Source organism: Micromys minutus, assembly GCF_963924665.1.
Source record: "Micromys minutus genome assembly, chromosome: 21".
In the NCBI taxonomy this organism is placed as follows: Eukaryota; Metazoa; Chordata; class Mammalia; order Rodentia; family Muridae; genus Micromys; species Micromys minutus.
In genome coordinates, this window is record NC_137956.1 from 37,768,395 (window position 1) to 37,794,008 (window position 25,614).

General features: G+C 39.2%; 1 protein-coding gene across 1 annotated transcript in view; it reads right to left on the reverse strand.

The window, feature by feature from the left end:
* DOCK3 (dedicator of cytokinesis 3) overlaps positions 1 to 25,614 on the reverse strand; it is a 331,413-nt gene that overhangs the window by 36,397 nt on the left and 269,402 nt on the right. The window contains exons 27-35 of the mRNA XM_080933917.1: positions 23,918 to 24,016; positions 17,922 to 18,016; positions 15,796 to 15,871; positions 15,327 to 15,427; positions 15,012 to 15,070; positions 12,210 to 12,358; positions 5,365 to 5,450; positions 2,760 to 2,786; positions 2,546 to 2,641 (exon numbers count right to left, since the gene is read on the reverse strand). Of these exons, the coding sequence (XP_080790043.1) occupies positions 2,546 to 2,641; positions 2,760 to 2,786; positions 5,365 to 5,450; positions 12,210 to 12,358; positions 15,012 to 15,070; positions 15,327 to 15,427; positions 15,796 to 15,871; positions 17,922 to 18,016; positions 23,918 to 24,016 (788 nt within the window). The remainder of the gene's footprint in view (positions 1 to 2,545; positions 2,642 to 2,759; positions 2,787 to 5,364; positions 5,451 to 12,209; positions 12,359 to 15,011; positions 15,071 to 15,326; positions 15,428 to 15,795; positions 15,872 to 17,921; positions 18,017 to 23,917; positions 24,017 to 25,614) is intronic.

A 25,614-nucleotide genomic window follows, 5' to 3' on the forward strand; every position in this document is an offset into this window, starting at 1 on the left:
CTGGATCACAACTTACTGGAAATAATACAAAACTTTATAATGTAACTTATATCTAAAGGTTATGTATATATAAATTTTTTTTATCACATACACATATTTTGTTAATAACTGTTTAAGTCCTTGGGTAGAGGAAAAGATTCTATTGATTTTGGTACTGTATTCCCTGCAAGTTCATTTGATTGATCATTATTTATTGTACACCTGACAGGGATTAGCAGAGTACCAGAAAGAAAAGCTCGAGGATCCCACCTTCAAGGAGTTAAAACTTTTCTGTTGAGTCAGAGTGGCAAATGATATATATTCAAGGCATGCACAGAAAGCCAAGTGAGCTCCTGGTTCGGGAAAGCCTCCCTGATGGTTTGGACTGGGGGATAATCTAAGGAGATGACTCAGCATTAAGAAGCCCGAAGGGAAGTGATCAATGGATGGGATCTTAAAATATAGCCTTTGAATCAGCTAGAACTTAGCCCAACTTTTGACAACAGAATTTCTCAACTGTACTTTTTTATTGACAACTAGAAGAGCAACCTTTCAGGGTTGCAAATGAGATTATAGGCAAATATCACATTAACATGGTAGTTTTTTGTTTGTTTTTTAGTAGCAAGAACCACCACAAAAAAACCACAACAACAACAAAACAAAACAAAACAAAACAAAAAAACCCCCCCAAAAACCTCGCAGTGTTTTCCTCCATGTTCACAAGGAGCAATACTTGGAGGATAGAATCATAAATGTAGGCCCTGGGGACTGGAAGGACACAGGGCAAAGACCAGTTCATGTTCGAAGACATGTGTACTTGTTTTATAGACACCACACTGAAAATAAGACTGGTTCTGGCCATAAGTTTCATTTGTTTATAGAAGACAGAAAAAAATCAGTTAAAAGAACTTTAAGAAAATGATTTTCAGTCTTTCAGGTAGAGAGGGCAGTGAATATGAACAACCTTCAGTAAATATTGCAGTAAGGGAAAGATACAGGGCTTTAGCTCATTCTTCTTGTTTGTCTGATAGCAGGTACTGAGGGGCTCACGACCTGACATGTAAAATGGAAACCTTTGCTGGAGAAGGCCAGCTCTCACCATTTAAGGCCCAAGGAAAAATAGGTAGAAGCTTGCTCAAACATAGCTGTGCTACAGAAAAGGGGATGTTCAGGATATGAATCCCATTTCCTCTGGTGAGGTAGTGCAGACACCTGGTCTTCTGAAAAGCAGACTTTCTTCAGAAGCAACTGGAGGAAACCTGAGCACTGCCATTTCTTGACCCAGGGGTTTATAAGACTTGCAGCATTACAGCTTGGGATCAGTTTTATTTCTTTATCATCCTGTTTTTCCTCATCTTCCTGGCATCCAGAAAACATCCTTACCGACCATCCTAGTCCTGCTGAGAGCATAATTAAGGTTTTGTTATCTTTTAGACCACTTCAAGTCATGACAGGACTAGAAAGGCAGGCTTTCATGGAAAAATTCTAATTTTACATGAATTCTCAGGATAAACATAACAGAACTCTGAGTTCATAAAACATTTCCTCTAATTTGTTACCATGGCTAGGATTAAGGGACAGAAATAGATTTTAACAAAAGAATATAGGCGTGAGAAAAAGGGTATTCCCAATTGTGGGAGAATGAAAGTTATCCTGGGTCATATTTTGGTACCAGGTGACATTTCGTTCTTTATATCCCATATAGCCAAGGAAGGTCTTCATTAAGGAACCACAGATGTTTCCTAACTTGTTCAAAAGACAGTTTTTCTCTTCCTTCTTGCTATGTCTATCCCTATGAGCCCTGACTTTTCTAGATAGAAGGCCTTATGGCTGCATGGCCCTGGGATGCCTTTTGGGTACTTTCAGTCTTCCAAGAAGCTCTAACTAATACGTGAGAAAAGGTATTGTTACTGGTTATCAAATGATTCCTAATGACAGCCATTGGAACAGTAACAGTCCTTCCTATATTAAGGCAGTGATTTTTGTTTTTAAAACATGGTCTTGCCATCTAGGCCAGGACAGTGTCACATTTATACTCTTTTGGCCACAGCCTTCCCAGTGCTGTGTTTACAGCTAAGAACCACCATGCCTGTCTTTGGTTTTGTTTGTCTATTTTTAACTTATATTTGTTTTTAAAGACAAGGTCTCACTCTATAGGCTTGTTTGGCCTGGAACTTCAATGTAGACAAGGCTGGCCTGGAATTCACAAATTCACCTGCCTCTGTCTCCCAAGTGCTGGGATTAAAGACATGTGCCACCATGCCTGGCAGTTGTTACTTTAAGGTTTATTTTAACGTGTCTGAGTGTTTTGCCTGTCTGTCTATATGTGTATGCCTGGTACCCACAGAAGACAGAGGGAGCACTGGATATCCTCCTGGACCTGGAGTTACAGGCAGGTATGATCTGCCATGCAGGTTCCGGGAACTGAAAGCACATCCTCTGTAAAAGCAGCAGGCACTCTCAGTTGCTGGGCCATTTCGGCAATCTCCATTGTGGTCTTGGTTTTATGGCTAAGTGAATATTCTACCAAAGGAGAGGCTACAGAAGTTTCAACATAAGGAAATACCTGTAGTCGAGAAGGCGTTCCATGAGGCGGGTTACTGAGGTAACAAAGGAAATGCCAGTCTCACGCCATGTTTCCTGTTCAACCTTTTCCAGAAGGCTGTTAGGAGAAGCAAAAATAACTCATGAGTTTTCCCTGGTGACAAGAGTGAGGTTCACAAGCCTATTGAGGCTGTGATATATCTGGAGACAGGAGACTTGCCACACTGTAGTCTTACCTGGGGTAGGGCCCAAACAGCTGGGTTCTACTCCATGCAGCAGAAAGCAAAGACAAGGATATTACTGAACTTGTAGCAACAAATGAACACCTCTCCCATTTCTTGGGGCATGTTTCTAAGGATTCCATTGAGTTGGGGGTGAGAGAGGCATAGGCTATAAGGTCTGATCCCAAGGACCATCTGAGTTAAGAGGCCAGGATGGGATATGTCTGGTTTTGTCAACTGGCTGCTTCTATTGTCCAGAGACATTTTCAGTAAATATATAAAGTCATCTCTTCATATAAATCAAAGATTTCCACAAGCCTAATGAGCACAGTATGAGGGACAGGGAGCAAACTCAGGAGCTATACTCTGCTGCAATCTCGGTAATGAGAAATTTCCAAAAAATATGCAACAAATACACAAGCTTGATGCTCAGGTAATTTAAAAAATGATAGCACTGTGCTTCTGTGACTCTGAGGCAGCTTTGGCTTTTGAGACACACTGACATCCCATGTGCTTCTTGTTCTAGTAGTGAGCTTAGTCTAGAGCTCAGTCCATACAACTCTATTTATGATTCCTTATGAGTGTATTTTGCTCTTTAAGTTTCTAAGAGTCATCTGGTTGACTGGCCCAAGATTGGGAACAAACACTGGGGGTCTGAAACTCATAGCTTAATTGCTATATGATTTTTACTATGTTCAATACCCTCTTGTATAGAATGTACACCTATGTCAAAGGCTAACCGCAGTGTGTTCTTATGACCATGCTGAAAGAGAGAAGACGACTGCAGGCCGAGCCTCTAACTTGTGAGCACTGCTGCTCTCCAACCACTCTATGGAGCTTCACTGTCCTAGATGCTGGGCAGAGGTGCTTTATGAGCACAGAGACATGGAAAATGCTGGTTACTATCTCACCTTAACTGAGTGTTTTCTATATCTGCACACATTTTATTCATTTCTCCCCATACCTACAAGCATCGTCCTCAAGTTAAAACTGTGAAGTGATGCTCCATGGTATCAGTAGCTGTTAGGTCTCAAACCGACTTTAAAAGGGTTGACAGACATCATTTGGATAAGTAATTAGGAATCATAGCCTATTTTTATACTTTCTCCTTTGTAATAAAGTCATGTGTTAACAAAGAATTTAATGTCTTTCTTCTACAACTGGAAATATTTTGTTATAAGAGAAATATTAGAACATGAATGTATTCCATCATAAATTTTAAATGAAATGCTTATGACTCTTCAAGTAACAAAGCAGACATAATGTACCAAAAAGCATCCCTTGTTGAAAACTACAGCTGTGGTAACCCTGTGCAGAGGTGCCTTTACAGTTAGCTACCTGTGTGTGTTAGCACTTCCCTGAGCCAGTCCCACCACTCCTAGGAATGGGAGGATAAGTCCCACTCTGCGCTCTGGCAAGTGTATTGTTAGCATCAAGTCTAAAAGTCAACTTACAAAGCTTTTTAAAAATTACTGGTAGACAATAGTTATAATTTTGTCAAATTTGACTTTTTGATATAAGTTTAATAAAGCAAACACAAAAATTATGTTATATTTCAATTAAAAGTACTCTTTTCTATGATTAAGTCTACATTATGAATCTGACACAGCTAATGGTACAGATATAATGACTGATAACATTAAAAAATCCCTCACAATCTTAAATAAAATATCAATACATTTTGTACACTGCAAAAGTCTAACTAAATGCCTCATGAGGTTTGGTGGTCTTTATCAATTAAAAAAAGAAGCTATTAAAATAACAGGTATGGGATGGTGGAGAGATGGCTCAGAGGTTAAGAGCACTGACTGCTCTTCCAGAGGTCCTGAGTTCAACTCCCAGTAACCACATGATGACTTACAACCATCTGTAATAAGATCTGAAGCCCTCTTCTGGTGTGTCTGAAGAGATCAACAGTATACTCACATACATAAAAGAAATAATTTTTAAAAAAGATTTATTATATATAAGTACTCTGTAGCTGTCTTCAGACATACCAGAAGAAGGCATCAGATCCCATTACAGATGGTTGTGAGCCACCATGTGGTTGCTGGGATTTGAACTCAGGACCTCTGGAAGAGTAGTCAGTGCTCTTAACCCCTGAGCCATCTTTCCAGCCCAATAAGTAATTCTTAAAAAAAAAAATCTGAGGGAGTTCTCATTCGGAATAGCCAGATTATTTTATTAACTGGAAAATGGCCTAGAGAATCTGTGGTGTATTCAAGAACCTGTTGCAGTGTTTATCAAGCTGCAGTGTTTCCTAAAAGAGAATTCATACTTTACCTCCTAGAAATGCCAGACTTATTAAATGAATAAGTCCTCATGGGCTATTTGCCCAACATGATGCAGGGCATGCTATGAACGCATACAAGGACTTCTTATTGCAAAACTTAGGAATTTAATCATCATCTCTTTGTATATCTTCGGGCAACCATGACAACCCCTAAGAGTGCGTGCTTTCTTGTTGATAGAATCTGAGTACTGTTACCACCAGAGTCAACCAGGTCTCTGCTGGTACCCAACCCCTGAAGCTTGCCCAGTGTAGGCTTTATCTTTACCCTTCACTGGCCCACATCACCCCTTCTCCCAACATGAGGCATCTGGGGAAGGAGCAGCTTACAGCAGGCCGAAGAGTTCCCTGTAGCTCTCATCACCTTTCCCCTCTGACACCATGCTGTCCAGCTTGTCAATCAGCTCAGCCTCCACCTACAATAAAACAGAGTTCGTAAGTGCAAACGAACTCGGAGAGAAAAATCTCATCTTGTGGTTATGTGAGGATCATGGAAAAACTGCTTTTTATACTTTATCATAGTTGCAAGTAAATTCCAACAAAGACAGGATCTCACCTATACCACTCAAAAAAACCTAGTTTTCTGAACCAGAGACTAAATAGTCTAGGGACTAGAGTAAAACCAAGTACTTCTGTTCTAAAAAGCAAGCGAATAAGCAGGCAAGCAAGCAAACAAACAAAAATACACATTAAGATGACTCTTAATGACAACCTGATATACTTATAGAGTGATGGTGAATTGCTCAGCCATCATCAGAGAAGCTTTCTCCTGAACGTGAGAACAAACACATAGAGACCCACTGCCAGACATAATGCTGTGAATGAGAGATCTGCCTTAAATGGAATGTTTCTATTAGATTCCTACCCTTAGAGGCAGGAAACTTTTGGAAGAGTGTAAGAGCCAAAGGAAATGTAGGACATCAAGAAAGCTCTAGGTCAACAGATCAAAGCTTATACGAACTCAAAGAGACCCTAGGCATTATGCTCAGGGTATGCATGGGTCTGTGCCCAGGTTCTCTGCATATTTATTATGGTTTCCATTTTAGTGTTTTTATGGGATTCCTGAGTGTGCAGATGAATGAGTCTCTGATTCTTCTGTCTCTTGGCTTTGTTTCCTTCTGTTTTTCTTGTTCTATTCCAATGTTTTAGTCTTTGTTTTATCTTATTATAGTTTATTTGTATCCCTTAGAAGCCTGCTCTTTTCTAATGAGAGACACGAAGGGAGTGAATCTAAATGGGAGGAGAAACAATAATCAGGATGTAGTGTGTATGTGTGTGTGTGTGAATCTATTATCAATAAAAAAAAAAAAAAAACTGACTCCCTGGCTTAGGAAGAATTTCATTCTGGTTTTAGTTTAAGTATGTAAATGTTTCAGATAACTATTTCCTATCTAAGAGATAAAGATGAGGATTTAGTCAAAGTCTTTTATTTCAAAGAGAGACAGAGACCTTTGTTAATGTTTCTTTTTAAAATATAGCATTTTTATTAATTCTCTAAGAATTTCATAAAAATATAATTTATTCTAATCCCTGACTCTGCCCCCTAATAGCTTCTGACTCCATCCCCTAAATAACCCACTGAATCCAATTTGTGCTGTTCATATATCCATGAGGGAGAGATCATCCTCTGGAGTATAAATGAACTACCAGGCCTCATTTTTTTTTTTTTTTTGAAGACAGGGTTTCTCTGTGTAGCCTTGGCTGTCTTAGATGTTGTTCTATACACCAGGCTAGTCTTGATATCTTAGAACTTGACCTGACTGCCTCTGGAGTGCTGGGACAAATGGCATGTGCCCTCAACTGCAGCCATCATTCTGGCTCCAAGCTACACTCTCCCTCTTCTAGCAGCCATCAGCCATCAATGGCTCCTCCGCTACAGGGTGAGAGTTTATAAGCCTGCCTCACTTCATGTTGGAATGTAGACAGGCTTGATCCTGTGGGTTCATGAGGGTTAACAGTCCTGTAATGTTCACAAGACATAGTTTGATTCCAGTCCTCTCTGACTACTGGCTCTTACTATCTTTCTATTACCTCGGTTACCATGTTCCCAAATATTCCTTTTCTTTGTTTCTTTTTAGAAGAACATTTTAACATTCACATTTTGTGTGTTCTAGATATTTACATGTGGAAGTCAGATAAAAACCCATAAGAACTGGTTATCCTTTTTTACTATGTGGGTCCTGGAGACCTAATTCCTGAACACCAGTGGCTTATGCTTTAAGAGCAAGAATCAACAAATGGAACCTCATGAAATTGCAAAGCTTCTGTAAGGCAAAAGACATTGTCAATAAGACAAAATGGCAATCAACAGATTTGGAAAAGATCTTTACCAACCCTACATCTGATAGAGGGCTAATATCTGATATATACAAAGAACTCAAGAAATGAAGACTCCAGAGAATCAAATAACCCCATTAAAAATGGGGACAGATGGTCAGGAAACCTGGAAAGGGGATAACATTTGAAATGTAGTTAAATAAAATATTCAATAAAAGAAAAGAAATAAAACCAACCAAGTAAAAATTAAACACCAGTATTTATATGCCCAATTATAGAATCATGACAATGCAAGTATATAAACAACTGGGGGCAAAGCTAGACAGACTTCTCAGCTGAGGAACATCCTACAGCTGAGAAGCACCTAAGGAAATGGTCAGCATCCCTAGTCATCAAGGAAATACAAATCAAAACAACCCTGAGACTCCACCTCACTCTAGTCAGAATGGTTAAGATCAAAAACTCAGGTGACAGCAGAGGCTGGTGAGGATGTAGAGAAGGAGGAACATGCCTCCATTATTGGTGGGATTGTAAGCTGGTACAACTACTTTGGAAATCAGTCTGGCACTTCCTCAGAAAACTGGACATAGTACTTCCTGAGGACCCAGCTATTCCACTCCTGGGCATATACCCAAAAGATGCTCCAACATATAACGAGGACACATGTTTCACTATGTTCATAGCAGCCTTATTTATAATAGCCAGGAGCTGGAAATAACCCAGATGTCCTTCAACAGAGGAGTGGATACAGAAAATGTGGTGCATTTACACAATGGAGTACTACTCAGCTATTAAAAACAATGACTTTATGAAATTCTTAGGCAAATGGAAGGAACTAGAAAATATCCTGAGTGAGGTAACCCAATCACAAAAGAACACACATGGTATGCAGTCACTGATAGGTGGATATTAGCCCAAAACCTCAGAATACCCAAGATACAATCCACACACCACATGAAGCTCAAGAAGTTGGAAGACAAAAGAGTGGATGCTTCAGTTCTTCTTAAAAGGGGGAACAAAATATTCACAGGAAGAAATACAAAGTGTGCAGCAGACACTGAAGGAAAGGTCATCTAGAGACTGCCCCACCTGAGGATCCATCCTATATACAGTCACCAAACCCAGACAATACTGTGTATGCCAAGAAGTGCATGCTGACAGGTGCCTGATATAGCTGTCTTCTGAGAGGCTCTGCCACAGCCTGACAAATACAGAATCAGATGCTCTCAACTGACCATTGGATTGAGAATGGGGTCCCAAATGGAGAAGTTAGAAAAGGACTAAAGGAGCTGAAGAGGTTTTCAACCCCATAGGAAGAACAACATTATCAACCAACCAGACTCCCCAGAGCTCTAAGAGACTAAACAACCAACCAAAGAGTTGGTGGGACCCATGGCTCAAGGAGAGGAGAGACCCTTGGTCCTGTAAAGGCTCAATATCCCAGTTTAGGGGAATGCCAGGGCAGGAAGGTGGGAGGGAGTGGGTGGGTGAAGGAACATTCTCATAGAGGCAGGGGAAGGAGGGATGGGATAGGGAGATTCCAGAGGGGAAACTGGCAAAGGAGACATGTGAATTTAAGGAAAGAAAATGTCCAATTAAAAAAAAAAAAGAAAATGGCCTGATACTAACCAGGATCTCTCTTCATATACACAGGTAGTTAGTGTTGGCTAGCACACAGCAGAGGTAGGGAGAGGCCTGCTATAGTAGAGAGTAGGAACAGTGTGGACATGCTTCAGCAGTCCACTGGGGTCCAAACTGTTTTTAGAATAGGCTCCTGAGCAAGTAGTCTTAGTTTAACTACAGATATTGTTAAAAAAAAAAAACAGTATTCAGGCCTCTCTAAATCTGATACATTAGGAACTCAGGGTGGGGGGGGGGGAAGTCTACAAACTGTTTTAATAAGTCTTAGATGCACATTTAACTATTAAAACTATCAGGAAAAAACTAGTGAGGGAAGAATGTGGAGATATTCTTGCAGAACTGATATGGACACCTTTAGTATTTATCTTGTGACATATTCAGCTATGGAGCTCTGAAATATACCTACCAAATTTCATTTGTGAAACAGTTGTCATGGTAATATTCCTTTATGGTGTCACTATGCCCTGGCTTTTGTGAAATGCCCAATATTAGTTTTGTTATCCTCACAAGCCACTATGTGCCAAGTACCACAGTTAGTTCTGAGAAATAAAATGCACAACCATTCTGATTTCTGGGGCCTCATCATTCAGTGATGGAGACTGAGGTCAGCATGGTAAGTGCTCATGTAAAGTTCACAAAGAAACAGTAGTCTGAGACTTGAGATCTTGATACACACTGTGTTTCAAAAATAGTGCTATAAAAACTTAATTGTTTTACTTTTGGTGCTGGTTAGATTTCGGTCAACTTGACACAAGCTAGAATTATCTGGGAAGAGGGAACCTCAATGATGATAATGCCTATATTAGATTGGTCTGTAGACAAATCTTCGGGAGCATTTTCCTAAGATTGATATGGGAAAGCTCACTATAGGCACGGCCACAGCTGAGCAGGTAGGTCCCAGGTTGCATAAGAAAGCAAACCAAGCAAATTCTGGGAAGAAAGCTAGGAAGCAGCATCCATCAATGATCCCTGATTCAGTCCTGCCTCAGGTTCTCTGCCCTGCTTCACTCAGTTTCTGTCTTGGCCTCCTTCAGTGACAGACTGTGATTGGAATGTGTAAACCCAAACCATTCTTTCCTCTCCAAGATGCTTTTGGCCAATGTCTTTAGTGCAGCAATAGAAAGAAAGCTAAAACACTATGTGACAACAGTGGCTATAGGCTGAAAAACCAACCTAAGAGATTAAGGGAGGGAAGGATGATCAGCACACCAAGTGGTGAAGTGCTTGCTGTGCAGGCAAGAGGATCTGAAATCCATCCCAGAACTACACAAAAAAGCCAGGGTGGGAAATACTTGCATAGCAAGACTTGCTGGCTGGGTCAGTTTAGACCATTCAGTGAGCTCTGGGTCAATGAGCTTTTCTATCCTGTCTCCAATCAATCAACCAACCAACCAACCAACCAACCAGTCTGCCAACTAACCAACCAACCAACCAATCAACCAACCAACCTACCAACCAACCAACCTACCAACCAACCAACCAACCAACCAACCAACCAACCAACCAACCAACCAACCAACCAACCAACCAACCAAAGTAACTGGCTTCTGAGGAAAAAAGTTTGAAGTTGATCACTGGCTTCCACATGCAAGTGTACCCACATGACATGACTAACAAATATTCATACATGTAAAACTAAGAATGAATGGTTTTGAAGATATTAAGAGTAAAAATTGGAAATGAGCCTAAATTCGTAAGAACTTGACAATATCATATTAGTTCTTCTTTGGTCCCTAGCAAATCAAATCTCTAAAAACAACATTTGGTGTATCTGGGACTTAAGAGCAGGCCAGCCAAATGGCCACAGCTCAGGGTTTTTCCTGAGACTTGCTATGAAAATAAAAAAAATCCTTGAATTTTTATGATTTGAAGGTTATAAGTGACCTTTAAAAAGGCATGTTCAATAAAGATGTGTGGAATGTACAACAGAGAGCCAGGGAGAGAGCCAAATGGGTAATGGAGCTTGTCACCAAGCCTGACAACTTGAGTTGAGCCCTTTCTTTCCCAAACAGGTTTTGGTTAATGTTTTATTATAGCAATAGAAACTTACCTAGAATGACTCTGTTTGCTGGAGTATCCAAGATTCACAAAAACATGATTAACTGATTTTAAAATTTTAAACTAACAAATCATAGTTGTATATATGTATGGAGTACAGTATGATGATTTTCATTTTGTTTTAAAGATTTTTATTTTACACTACTTTGCTTACATGTATGTCTGTATAGTATATGCATGCCAGATGCCTACTTAGTCAGGAAGGGTGCTGGATCCCCTGGAACTGAAGTTACAGATGGCTGCGGGCCACCATGTGGGTATGCTGGGAATTGAACCAGACCACCTGAAAGAGCAGCCAGTGTTCTTAACTGAGGAGTCATCTCTCCAGCTCCAGGGTGATATATACCCACCATGAAAGTAAGACTAACTTATATGTCACTTAACCTACTTACCCTTTGGGTGATTGAGCAACATTTAAAATGTAAAATCTACTTTCTAAAGTCAATTTTAAACATATAACTATGATAGTGTTAGTGTTAACTTGACACAGCCTGGTCTCCATGAGAAACTGCTGGCCCATGGGCAAGTCTGTGCCTCAATTGGTATGGAAAGAGCCTTCCCCAAAATAGCTGGATTGGGGAACAGGACTTTTGAGAGAAGAGAAAGTTGCCTGAGGTCTGAGCACCCATGCACTCATTTTTTTTTCCTATTCTTGACTGTGGATGTGATTTTGGCTAGCTGTAGTAAAGAACAAGGTTCTGGGTTATTCTGAGAAGTACGCAAAGTCATGTGGTCTGGCTCCAGCTTTAGAGATTCCTGGAGCCACACAGTAGAGGAAAGACAGGAGGCAGTCAGGACCCTCTCTGACTGAGACTGGGAGAGCTGAGTCTCAGTCACTCTTTTCTTCATCGAAAAGTTCTTTAGCATGCCTGCCCCTTTCCTCTAATCCTGTTTGCTTATCTGTCTTTGAGACAAGGTGCTGCTGGGCAGTCCAGGTTTAGTACTTGCTATGTAGCTTGGGATAACCTCAAACTCATGGCAATCCCCTTGCCTCAATTTCTGGAAAGCCAGGATCTGATCTTTAACTTGAAACTTTGCATGTTGGTTTTGGCTAGCAAATCATACAAAACCTCTAAAACAGGATTTAAGATGGTTAACATTCCTACTAGAACCATGGCCTGCCCATCTAGTCTCCCTGCCTGATGTGAACAGGTTCGTTTCAGAATAGAGCACACAAACACTGATAGTTATCACTTTACCTGCTTGAAGTTGCCATTTTTCCTCTGTTCCCAGTCCATCATGTCATGAAAAATAGGAATCATGATATTCCGCACTTCTGGCTGTGGGACCAGTGTCACACCCAGAAAAGGACCAATCATTCCCGGAATAAAGTGGATCTTATGTTCACCTGAACAATAAAACCCAACAACTATTAGTTCATTACTGCTTTGTATCTTACATGGAAGATTCACAAGTGGGGCCAAGCGTGTGTTACAATCTATAGAGTACTAGCTCTGTGGCAGTGTTTGCCTAGCATGTATGAGGTCCTGAGATAAATCTGAATTTCTCAGCACTGAAAGAGCCAAACCGACATACCCCCTTTCAATTGCTAATTTATACTGGAAGCTTCCAAGATGACTTATTCTCTGTTTTTTTTGAGACACTCCCTCTGCCTTTACATTTTTTATTTTATTATATTTAAAAACCTTTTAAAAACAGGTATCATTTTATTTTATGTGTATGGGTGTTTTGCCTACATGCTTGTCTGTGTATCATGTGCCAGAAGAGGGCCTGTGATCCCCTGAAAATGGTGTTACAGATGGTTGTGAACCACCATACTGGTGCTGGAAATCAAACCTGGGTCCTCTGGAAGAGCAGTCAGTGCTATTAAGTTCCCAGAAGTTTGATTTCTCCAGGTGAGTTAGAGCTATGAGTTTAGACATCTCCCTAAAGCTTTTGTTTAGTAGGGAAAAATGTATATTTCTTCTTAAACATAACAAACCTCCTGACAATTCTACTTCTGTATGGTATTTTAAGAGATTAGGGTGTATGGCCAAGGCTTAAGCTACCAAATGCTACAGACCTCTTAAAGGCCTAAACTGATGTATGCCAAAACCTTTCTAACTGAGCTACTAAGAGCTTAGCTTCACCTTCATAGGCTGGCTTCAAGACTTAGAATCTCTTTCTACCTACCCTTCTATCGTCCCATCCCTAATAATTGAATTGTATTCTTTTTTAATGAGTTACTTATTTTTATGTGCACTGGTGTTTGCCTGCATGCATGTCTGTGTGAGAGTATCACATGCCCTGGAAGTGAAATTACAGACAGCTGTGAGCTACCATGTGGGTTCTGGGAAGTAAACCCAGGACTCTTGGAAGAGCAGCCAGTGCTCTTCACTGCTGAGCCAGCTCTCTGGCCCATCATATTGTATTCTTAAGGTAGGGATACATCTACTTTGGTCAGATCTGGTAACCTCTCTCCCATTTTTCTTTATGAGGTCATCCTATGGGAAGTGAGTGATACAGCTTTGCCACTGATTGGCCTGCCCTCTAGTAGTATTCCTAGAGCCTAGAGTCAGTCCTGGGAACTTAGCAGTGGTACAACAGAAAGAACCCACTTCAGATATCTGCTTTCCATTCTCCAGAGAGCACAGAGGGGAAACTGTTTGAATATGTAGTAACTACTACAGTCAAGTAAAGCTAGTTTTGGGGGACCAGAGACATTCAAAAGCAATGAATAGTTTTAAAAGACAAATCTAATTATCTTTTAAAAAACTGGCAGTATTGGAGATTAAACCCAAGCTAGTATTTTTTTTTTTTTTTTTCATTTTGAAAGCCTATGAAGTAAATGTTAATTCTGAGGCTCATTTTGCACATTCTGATCTTGGCACCTGGTATAGCTGTCAGTTTGTGTTTCTAAGAATTTCAAAGCCAAGTTCAATGTTAAAATATATATCAAAATTCTGTTGTGGGCTATCAGTAAGAGTGTCATAGAAGATATCTTTGGGGAAATATATCTCTACTGAGGGATGAAAAACCTCATTGCTCTCTCTTTTTAAAGTTTTTTTTTTTAATGTGCACGGGTACACTGCCTGCATGCATGGTAAGTGCACCATGTATATGCCTAGTGCCAGTGGAGGCCAGAAGAGGGAAGATCCCCTGGAAATGAAGTTACAGATAGTTGTGAGTCACCACGTGGGTGATGGATTGAACCAAGGTCCTCCAAATGAGTAGCCAGTGCTTTTTAGCCGCTTTCTCAGTGCCCCCTATTGCTGTCTTACGTTACACTGTACTTTTCATCTCTAGATTAAGGTGAGAAGTGGATCATAGGAGACTTTAGATTCCAGAAACATCATTCCGATGGCTTAAGATGCATAAGCTTAGCTTAAATCACACTTCACTGGAACTAAAACTTATTTTTAATCTCATCCTGACAGAAGACTCATATCTTTCTAGAATTCCAAGTGGCCCAGCTGGTCATCTAGGTGACCGGAAAACTACCAGAAACCCCAACGAGACCACTTTAGATCCAAAGCAGCATCTATTAGCAGTGCTTAAAGAAAAGCCAGTGTTAGCTTCATCAAGACTCGTAACTAGAAGTGGTGTCAGATATGTCATGTGGACACATGAATGCCTGAGGTGCAATGTTTATTTTATCTTTATTAAAATCAACACTCATCCTTGTCTTCATGGTGTCTCCATGATTTACACTTCTGAGCCTGTAACACTTAGACAAGGACATAAATAGTACAGAGGCTCTTATGACATGGATTCTCAAACTGGAAAAGCTTCTGAGCCTTCCTCTTATTCTTCTAACTTCTGCTATCAAAATAGAGTGCATATGGCACACTAGGATCGTCTTAGCCAAACTCTCCCTGCCAAGAAAGGGCTTTATGAACATATGCTACTCTACACCATTTATCTGAGGTGCTATGTTAATGCTATGTGAGGTTCTTTGGGGTTGAACTGATATTCAAAAGGCTTTGGAGAATTGTTAGCTCTTGTAATTTTTATTTACATATGCAGTATATGAAAGGGAAGGATCAGTAGGAAAAACCTACCCAGATTCTGCCACATGCTGAACAGTTCATATGCCATCATCACACGCATGTCCCCATACCTGAAAATAGTAACTGTTAGCGGAGGGAGGTTCAGTGAGACAAACCTGAAAATCCAATGAGGTCAGTACATCAGCACTGTTATTTCTAATGCTCTCAAAATGCTAAACCATTTGGTTATTGACTGAACTTTTAATACTTGGCTCCTTGGGAAACCAGCCATGTGAGAAACTTGTGGACTTCTGAAAGAGTCTGTCATAAAAAAATACTCCCATCTGGGCAAATAGTAGAGAGATGAAGAGAAGATATCTGTCTTACTTATCTAGAATCTTCTTCCTCTTGGCTGAAGTAATGATTTCTAACTGAAGGCTTGGCTGGTTTATGAACAGAACTGCCAGACTAAAATAAGAATTCCACACCTAGAGAGACAGAAAAAGAATCATGTAACTGCCTAAGTCCTTAACCTTGCAGGGAAAGTTATTAAATATATGGATGTAGCAGAGACTCCATTTTGTAATCTCAAATTCTTAAGATTTTTCCCCCTTTAATGATCTTTAGAAATAGGTCTTTCCTCATTTTTGCTTTCTTGATTCATTCTGAAGCCAACAGCAAGCATCTTCATAGATGCCTGGCTCCCAACACTTGTACCAAGGAGGCTCTCAGGTTATATTATAATATCTGTCAGTCTTGGAATCTACAATACTATGAATATATTAAAGCAAAAAGAAGCGAGTGTGGACTTCAGCGTGCTATTTCTGTGACAGCAATAGATTTTAGGCATTCCTACCTTAAAGTCAAAGTCTGTCTCTGTGAAATTCTTGTGCAGTGCTGAGGACAGGTACTGGACAGTAGTGACTATAATGCTGCAGTGAGGAGACAAGGCATTTGTAGAATTAAAAGTCCAGCCGTGGTATAGCCCAGCAAAAGCTGTCTGCCTATAGGCAAAACTCTGAAAGACAACTTGCTCTTCTGTAAGATATGGATTTAAAGGAAAGAGAAAATGGTGCAAACTACACAGAAAACTAATTTTAGAAAATGCCCAGTTTTAGTAGGTAAGACAGCAAAGGATATCAGTGTGTCACTGATAACTCTTCTTTCTAAGCTTTGTGGTCTTTAGAATTTATTCTAGCTCAAAAAGTAATTTCTAGTATTCTGAAGGTCTTTGAATAACTAAGCAGATTATAGTCACTTTATAGAATTCAGAGTATAATTTTATTATTTTACCAGATAACTGGAACTTAAAGTGACTAAATATTTCCTTTTGTCATGTACTGTTTTCATCTGACTTCAGCTTTTGAACTAGAATATCACTCTTAATCTCTGCCTAGCACATATAAGGGATAATAGGAAGCTAGTCTGCTAGAATTAAGAATGTGAGTTTAAGTCTAATGGAAGGAAAGTGTGATGGGTAGTCATGGGTTTTATTACAGGGGGCCTTGGCTATGTGGCAAAGAAATTATGCTTAAGAGTAGCCACTTGGCCTAGCAGGTTAAGTACAGTCAGAAAGTGTAAGGGCATGATGGTGAGAGGCACACCAGGGAAACAAGGCCTCTAAGTTAACACAATCAAAGCTCATGTGAACACACAGAAACTGAGGCAGCATATGCAGGGGCTGCACAGGTCTGCACCAGACCCTCTGCATATATATCATGGCTTCCAGTTTAGTATTCTTAATGGAATTCTTGAGTGTGTGAACAAGTGGGTCTTTACCCTGTGCCTTCTCTTGGGATTGTGTTTTTTTCTTGGTTTTCCTTCTGTTTTTCACATTTGTCCACTCCAATGTGACAGTTTTGTTTTATATTGTATTTTACTCTGCATGTCTTATTATAATCAACCCCTAGAAGTCCATTATTTTCTAATGAGAGACAGAAAGGAAACAGATCCTGATGGGAGGGTAAGTGGGGAGGAACTGAAGAGGAGAGAGAGGAAGCTTAATCAGGATATATTATATGAAAATATAATTTATTTTCAACAAAAAGAAAAAAAGAGTGGCCATCTGGGTCTTTGTATAGAAGAAGTGAAAAGCAAAACTAGTCCATAAAAGAGACCAGTGTTCCAGAAGAGGAGGGTCAGCAAGGGTCAGAGTCAAAGCTGAGGAGCTACTCCTGTACCTCAGACTTAAAAAAAAGAAATCTCAAGTTTTCAAAGCAGAACTATAAGGGATAGGAACATGAAAACTCTAGACAAAAAACAAATACTTGAAATATTTATGCAACTTCCTATCATTTGTTTGTTCTGGACAAAACATTTGCAGGTTTTAAGGAAAAAAAGACCCTATAAACAGCTCAACATGAGTTGTCCTGTTAATATACCTAATATGAATAATTTGACTGCATTCTATACAATGCTAACATAAAAGGCAGATCAGCAAGAGGCAGCAGTAGGCTAATGAGTGAAGACCACATAATCTACAGTAGACAGATCAAATGGACAAATGTGTTACTACCTGCATCACTTGTCTAGTTTGCCAAGATGAAGCACAGGCTGGAAATATGAATGGGACAGACCGTCCATCTCTATACACAGATGTGGCCAAAGCTTTGGAGCCAGGGCTTAGGGGCTAGTTAGCACTAACTCCAGGAGGCAAGTACTGTGTGGTAGATAATACAATTCAAAGCAAGACAGAGCTTTGTCTAAAGCTGTGGAGTAACAGAGGCTAAAGGCTCTTGTATTTCCCATCTTTAACATATTGTCTCCTATTTTTACTACTGTAGACTCTTCATTTTTAATTATCTTTGATTCTTTCCTTTCACTGTCTTTTTGGCCAGTGGCTAAATCCTGTGAAATATAACTTCAAATAAAGTTTCTATTTGTCAACTCCTCTCCCTTCCCAGACTTGGTCCTAATCTTCCTCTCACTCACATATACATATTAACTCCTGCTTGAGAAGAGCTCCGTGGATGCCTTACTCACTTGCTTGTCAACAGTCTCATCACCATCCAGTCTCGAGGGAAGACGCTCATCTTCATTAGGTTTCTGAACACACAGAAAATCTTCAGCAAAAATTCCTGACGGTTAAAGGTAGAAGATATACTTAGTATACCCAACAGGCTGAATTCAATTCCCAGTATACCCCCAAACTAAACCCCAAAACAAACCAAAGCTAAAATCACCAGCCCTCTAATAAACCTGTGTCCATGAAAATAATGAAGTGGCTAAGACTGATTTAGTAATTCAGTATTACATAATTCAAGAAGAGTGTGCTGGCTAGTTTTAGCAACTTGAGTAGAGTTGGCTGGGAAGAAAGAACCTCAACTGAAGAACTGCTTTGATCAGATTGGCCTGTGGGCAATTCTTTTCCCATTAATGTTTGATGTGAGAAAGGACTATGGAATTGTGGGTGATGCCACCTCTGGATGGAGGTCTTGGGTTGCTTAAGAAAGCAAACTAAGCAAGCCATTAAACAGCACTTCCCCAGGGTCTCTGCTCTAGTTCCTGCTTTGGTTTCCTCTGAGGATGAACCGTAAACTGTGAGCTGAATAAACCCTGTCCTCTCCCAAGCTGGTGTTGGTTAGTATTTTACCACAGCAGCAAAAAGCAAACATGGGTAAAGGAAGTGGATGCATGTCAGGAAACACTGAATCTTGCTGTGTCATTCATCCCTATTCACGTCTTCTCTATCTACTTCAACACTCAACTACAGAACCACAGCAGCCACTGGGATAAAATAATTTTAGAGCCCCCCAAAAGCCCATTCTCTATATAATTGCTATTATTTGACCTGGCAAATTTAGCAGCGCTTTGGACAAGCCTACTGCCAGGGCTTGTCTTTATTTAGTGTAATTCAGCTTATCTAGTTATCTATAGGACATCTGTTGAAAAAAACTCAGGGATATAATTTAACATTCTAGATACATGATATATTCACATTAGTTGGGACAAAAAGAGATCTGCCAAAAAAACTTCAAGGAAATTCTGAAGAATGAGATATCTATAGAGACCTGTGAAAAGATCTGATATATCCCTTGGATTCTAGAAGGCCACACATATGCCGGGCTGCTCATATTGCCAGAAAAGACCTGAGAAGCTAAAATCTCCCATCTCTGATTGAACATGAGGTTCTGTACAATAAACAGAGCTGCAAAGAGACAGTTGTAAAATGCTGGCATATTAAAAATGAGCCTCAGAATATACTCAGAGCTCTTTAGTAAAGTATAGAGATGTACTGATTTTGAAACATCTGTGGATACAAGCAATCTAGAATAAAGAAATCATTCCTGAATTAATGCTCAGGAAAAATCAGTAAACAAAGAACAATCATTACAGCCAGGCATGGTGGTGAATGCCTTTAATCCCAGCACTCAGGAGGCAGACACAGATGGATCTTTTGAGTTGGAGGCTGGCCTGGTCTACACAGTGAGTTCCAGGACAGCCAGGGGTACACAGAGAAACACTATTTCAAAACAAACAAATCCCAAACCAAACGAAACATAATTACAGCAAAAACAATAAAAATGCACAACAAACTCTGAGGTGGGAGCACTCTGATTTCCAGAGTTGCCACATTACACAACTGTCTAGCTTTCCCCAAGATATATGGACTAGAAAATACAAAGAGAAACAAATCTAAGGTTACAGACATGGAAAAGGCAAAGAATTTCATTCTGAGGGCATAAAAACATTTTCAACAAGACAATGGCAGAAAAACTTTCCAAATTTTAGTGAAGAAATGTTAGTCCAGATATAGGAGAGAGATTTAGACTACCAAAGAGACAAGACCAGAAATAATGTTCCTTGTCATAGCATAACCAACCACGACATATAAACAAGAAAGAAAACACACTGAAGGGAGAATAGAGGTAAACAGCCATGTCTGAAGGAGCACAATCTTGTTTAGTTTGCAGATAGTAACTCATTCCAGTAGTTTGTTGAGGCTTTCTCTTTCTTCATGAAATTGTCTTGGCTTCACTATTGAGAATTAATAGTGTAAATCTAAAGATTTATTTCTGAACTCTTCAGCTCAGTTTTATTGATTTATGTGTCTGTCTTTTTGCCAGTGTCAATTACATAAATATTTAAAGACAGGTTCTTATTGTGTGGCCCTGGCTGGTTCAGCTTTGAACTCACAGAAATCTGCCTGCCTTTGCCCCAAGTGCTGGAACCAATGAGCTGCACCATCATGCCCCAGCTGGTCAGTGCCAGTCTTGGTAACTTTTTTACTTTGTAGTAAATTCTGAAGTGGGTGTTAATCTTCCAATATTGTATTTTTTTTAAACAATGTTTCTTCCAATTCAATAAAATATAACAGTTTCTGCCAAAGTGGAGATGGAATTTTGATAGGCCTTAGAACAAAACTGAAGATCAATTTGGGAGGTACTACCATTTTAACAACAAAAAAATTTCTAATCCATGAAGACGTAGATTATCTTTCCATTTATCTGAGTTTTAACTTTGTTCTTTAATTTATTCATCTTAATACATGTATATTTTTATTTAGTTGTATGTATGTGTGGTATAAAGATGTGCACACACCAGCCAGTTTTTGAATTATTCAGTGAGACTGGTAGGCAGTGAGCTCAGGAGATCCTGTCTCCACCTCCTTAGCACCTGGACTACTGGCATACACCTAGACCTAGTTTTTTATCTGGGTGCTAGGAATTTAAAAACAGGTCCTCAGACTGTGCAACAAGCACGTTGACAATTAAGCCATTTTCTCAGCCCAGAATTATTCTTTTATATTTCAATTTTAACACTCTTCCTAAAGTAAAACTAAGTCATAACATAAACTCTTGTAGTTGGCACTCATGACAAACTACCATTTATCTGCACCAAGCTCTTCTTAATATTGTCTTCTCTAGTGTCTTAGTTAGGGTTTCTATTGCTGTGAAGAAATACCATGAACAAGGCAATTTTTATAAAGAGAGTCATTTGGTTACTTTGTGAGATGTGGTGTTTTGGTTTGGATTTCTTTGTTTTTGTTTCTTGTTTTTTCTGAGACAGGGTTTCTCTGGCTGTCCTAGAACTTGCTAGATCAGCCTGGTCTTGAAGCAGATTCAGCTGTCTCTGCCTCCTGAGTGCTGGGATTAAATGCCTGTGTGACAGCATCGCCCAGCTAAGTTTCTTAGATCTTTGTCATCATTGGATCCCTTAGAGTTTTTAGTATTGAAATTATGTTATCTGCAGGTAGAAATATTTTTACTTCCTTCTTAACTGACATGGCTTCCCCCCCCCCCATCAAGTCTAGTTACTTTAGGCAAGTTCTTCAGCATTGATAATAAATATAAGTGGCTGCTCAAAGACAAGGGAAGCAACAATAGAGTGAAAGTTAAGTGGCAATCACTGTGCTATAAATATATGTATGTATATATGTATATATATACATGTATAGATATACATATCTGTGTGTATGTGCACAGACATCACATACACACACATATATACACAGGTGTGTGTTTGAACATGTTTTACTCATCTGCTCTGTATTAGATTTGTTCTGTCTCCTATGCCAAGATTTTCTGACTGTAAGGGTAAGAGGTCATTTTCTTGGCCTCAGTAAGCACTTAAAAATCTGGTCTTGCTTTTAGTCTTCATTACTTTATGACAAATTTTAAATTGATAATTTGATCTTACTAGTAAGTCTTGTAAGATGAACACAGTAAAAAAAAAAAAAACCCAGCAAACTATACTCTTAAAAAGTAAGAGTGTTAAGGCTGGGAAGATGAGCCAGTGTATAAAGTGCTTGGTGTGCAATCATGGGACCTAAGCTGAAATCCCATAATCTAAATGAGTTAGTGTGTGTGTGATTTCAGAATTCCTACACTAAAAATGAAATGGCAAGGTGGAAGACATCTCTGAGGGTCTTGGGTCAGCTAACATAGTGTATACAATGAGAGCACAACGAGAAACACTGTTTCAAGGCAAGGATGGGCACTGAAGTTGTCCTATGGTCCATAGGGATGCTACAACACAGGCATACCCCCTTCCACGTGAACACACTCATATACACATATCTTACACACACACACACACACACACACACACACACACACACACACACACACAGAGTATATTAATGATGGCTAAGTAATGCTGTCATAACACATAAACAGAAGATCTCCAAATTTAACGTAGTAGACCGACTGAACATGCTCTCTTAGTTATACATATTTGCAATACTTTAAAAATGATAGTTAGGAAAGTAAAATACAGGTGTTCACAGAGACAAATAAAACAGGAGAGAAAACAATAATCAAATGAAGTCAATAAATACTGAAAAATTATAAGGAAGAGATTGGGGCTGGGGAGATGGCTCTGAGGTTAGCAGCAGTTACTATCTTTCCACAGGATCCAAGTTCTGTTCCCAGCATCCATACAGGAAAGCTTACAGCCACCTAACCCTCAATGCAACCTCCAAGGGATCCAATGTTGATAGTCTCTGAGGGCACCTGCACAATATGCAAATACTCCCCCCACATAATTAAAAGAAGAAATTGTAATAACTGACTTAATAGACTTGAGAAATGTCATTCTCTGAAAATATGGGGCTCTGTAGGTCAGAGCAATAGGAAACAACAGGACAACAGAAAGCAAAACTTTTAGAAGGAACACAACTTGAGGTACTACACACTTCTGTGGGACTTACTAGGGTATGAAAGATAAAATAAATAGAAATATTAGTTTCAAGTCTCTCTGGATCCCCTCTGCTATCTCATGTCATAGAGCCTCCTGTGCTATCAGAAAACTAAAAAGTACTTTCTGGAGGTGGGTAATCTGTTTTTAAATGCAGTAAAAATAAAATCTAAAATGCAAAATGAAAAGAGACATTGAAAGAAAGTTGATATGTTAAACTGGAATACTCGTGAATTCTATTTTCCATATTATTGTTTATAAGTTACCATAAAAATGGGTTTCATTATGACATTTTAAAAGATATAGATCACTGAACCTGTCCACCACTGTATTACTTCATCTTGTCCCCACCCTTATTTCCTTCTGGCCTTTGTCTCACTCACTTCACCAGTGTGTGTGTGTAATACCACATTTATTATTTATTTGTGTGAGGGAAGCAAATTATTTTTTAAAGTCTAAGAGAACAAATCTACATATTTACAACTAAGTCAAGCTCTCTTCCCAACTAAGATTTCAAAGGAACAGCAATAGACTTTACTTTTAGATACACACTGAAATCAAGGAGTCTCTATATAGGAAGAAAGTCTTTAATACAAAACACAGAGAATGGGGCTAGACATGGTGGTAGAAAGTCCTATAATCTCATCTTTCAGGAGGTATGGTGTGTTACTATAAAGTGTAAGTGACTTGGTTCTGAATAAAAACAAAACAGACCCAAGTCTGAAATAGTCCTTATCTCAGGGAGGAAGTAGCATGGTCTTATGTAGACATAAACCCTAACAGTCTATGAGCAACTAATGCTATGCTCAGCAAGGACTATGTTCTCTTGTTGTCTGGACTCCAGGCACATTTCTCTGTATTGTCTACTCCTCATTACTTCAGATACAAAGTTTGACAGCTCAAGGTAGGAAGGGCATACCCTGGCTAGGGGTATTTTCCAGAACTACATCCAAATAAAGAAACATTATCAGCATCACCATTAGTATATCTATTAAAGCAGTAAAGTTTGGTTTGCACAGAATAAAACATAAGAAAGGGAGAATACTGGTTTTCTGATCCAGCATGCTTCAGGTTGTTCTCTAATGGAGGAAAATGTCCACAAGGCTGCTATCAGTTACAGAAAAAGTTTCAAGTGTTAGCCTGGGGTAAGGCTATGAAAAGGGCACTGTCAGATTTCCGCTTCTGGAAGTCATACACTCAGTTATAAACTGGGCTGCTGAATCCAACAACGTAGGTAGGGATGGCCACTTGAACACAACCCTCTGATAGAGAAAAGTCTATGGACAGTTGTAGCTGCCTACTTCCTTTCTTGGGTGAAAAGCCAGTGCTCTGTTGCATACCTTGAGTTCATCTTTGCTCTGGAAGTTGTCTAAGAGGTGTTGGTAATGGGTGTCGCACATCTGACGGAGCAACGAGAGGAGGCAGGATACATATTCACCCTGGGGACCAATCCAAACAAGACCAAAACAAAAACACTTAGCATGGCCAGTCACAGGGGCTCTGCTCTTTAAATTACAGAGGGTAAGAAGAGAAGGGAGGGTTTGAGATGGCCCCAAATGTTCATGAAGAAAGGTGACAACCTGTGTTCCTAAAAATAAACTTTCTTCTTAAGAGCGCTTTGGAGTTTTAATAAAGTTTCTGTAGCACAGGATTATTGAAAAGCCTTCACTTACAATATTCAGTACTGCAAAGTGAAATATTTTCTCTACAGCAATGTTTTGGCTAAATAGTCTCTTATTGTAAGAATAAAATACTGAAGTCTGTTAAGGCTACTTGGAAAAACAGCCTCTCCTCTGGACAAAATGTGGATCATCTGCTGGAGAAGGGCAGCTGAACTTGGAAAATGGATGTAATTAATCAGAAGAAAGGCAAAGGAGTTGAAACTGATCTTTGAGAGAAAACAGGCTCTGAGCTTCAAAACATATTTAAGTATATAATCATGAGTGTTTTAAAGAACCAATTGGGATATACTAAAAACAAAACAAAACAACAACAAACCTGCTTTAAGGACTCTAAAGACCATGTTAAAACAATTACTGGCATGGTTCTTAAAAGGCTATTTCCTTACAAAAAGGTATTTTACCTAGATGTAGATGATTTCTAAGTGTTTCTAAATTCAAGGGAATTTGATAATAGCCTTTTAGTGTATATTGAATCCTTTCTAGAGCCTTGAAACTACACAAAATCTACACATGTATATGAACTTCAGTTTTATCTGAAAACGGGCATACAATGTCATAATTAATTTGCTGTAAAGATTAGACATGTGTGTGTGTGTGTGTGTGTGTGTGTGTGTTTGTGCATGCACGTGTGCATGCAGCACTGAAACACAAAGTCTAATACAAAAAAGGCATCAACAATAATAATCTACAGAAATGAATGACTTAATATTTGTCAAATGTTTAAAGCATGGTAAGACCCCCTAGCCTAGGGCTGTGTAATTAGTGTTGAGTAGAAGGCTAGACTACTAGGACATGAAGACTGATCTCAACAAGGACTCTCAAACAAAAATCTCAGTCAATTTTTCTTAAAGGATATCACATACTGTGATTCTTTTGTTGCTCATCAAGGTTATTACTGTTGTGAGCCTTCAAGATCTTTTTTCAAGACAGTCAATTTTAAAAGAACTGATTCTTAAACCAGTTATCAGCTCAAAATTGTTTTACTTAAGCTTTGCTCATCTCTACTTGAATTTCTGACATACTAATGACAAATTAAAAATTCTCCATCTGAAATCTTTGGCATTGAATTTGTTGACATTTTCTTTAGGATCTGTTTTAAAATAGACGAACGGTCTGATTTTCAATGGTGCCAGTCTACTTTCAACACAGGTGAACTCCTGATTCTGTTTATTCCTGCGCCGCTGCACTATGGAATACCACAGACCTGTGCAGTATGACAATGCCTACTGTAAAACAAAAATGTACTAAGTCTTATGTTTTTCTTTTTTTAATGTATTCATCTATTATACGTAAGTACACTGTCGCTGTCTTCAGACACACCAGAAGAGGGCATCAGATCTCATTACAGATGGCTG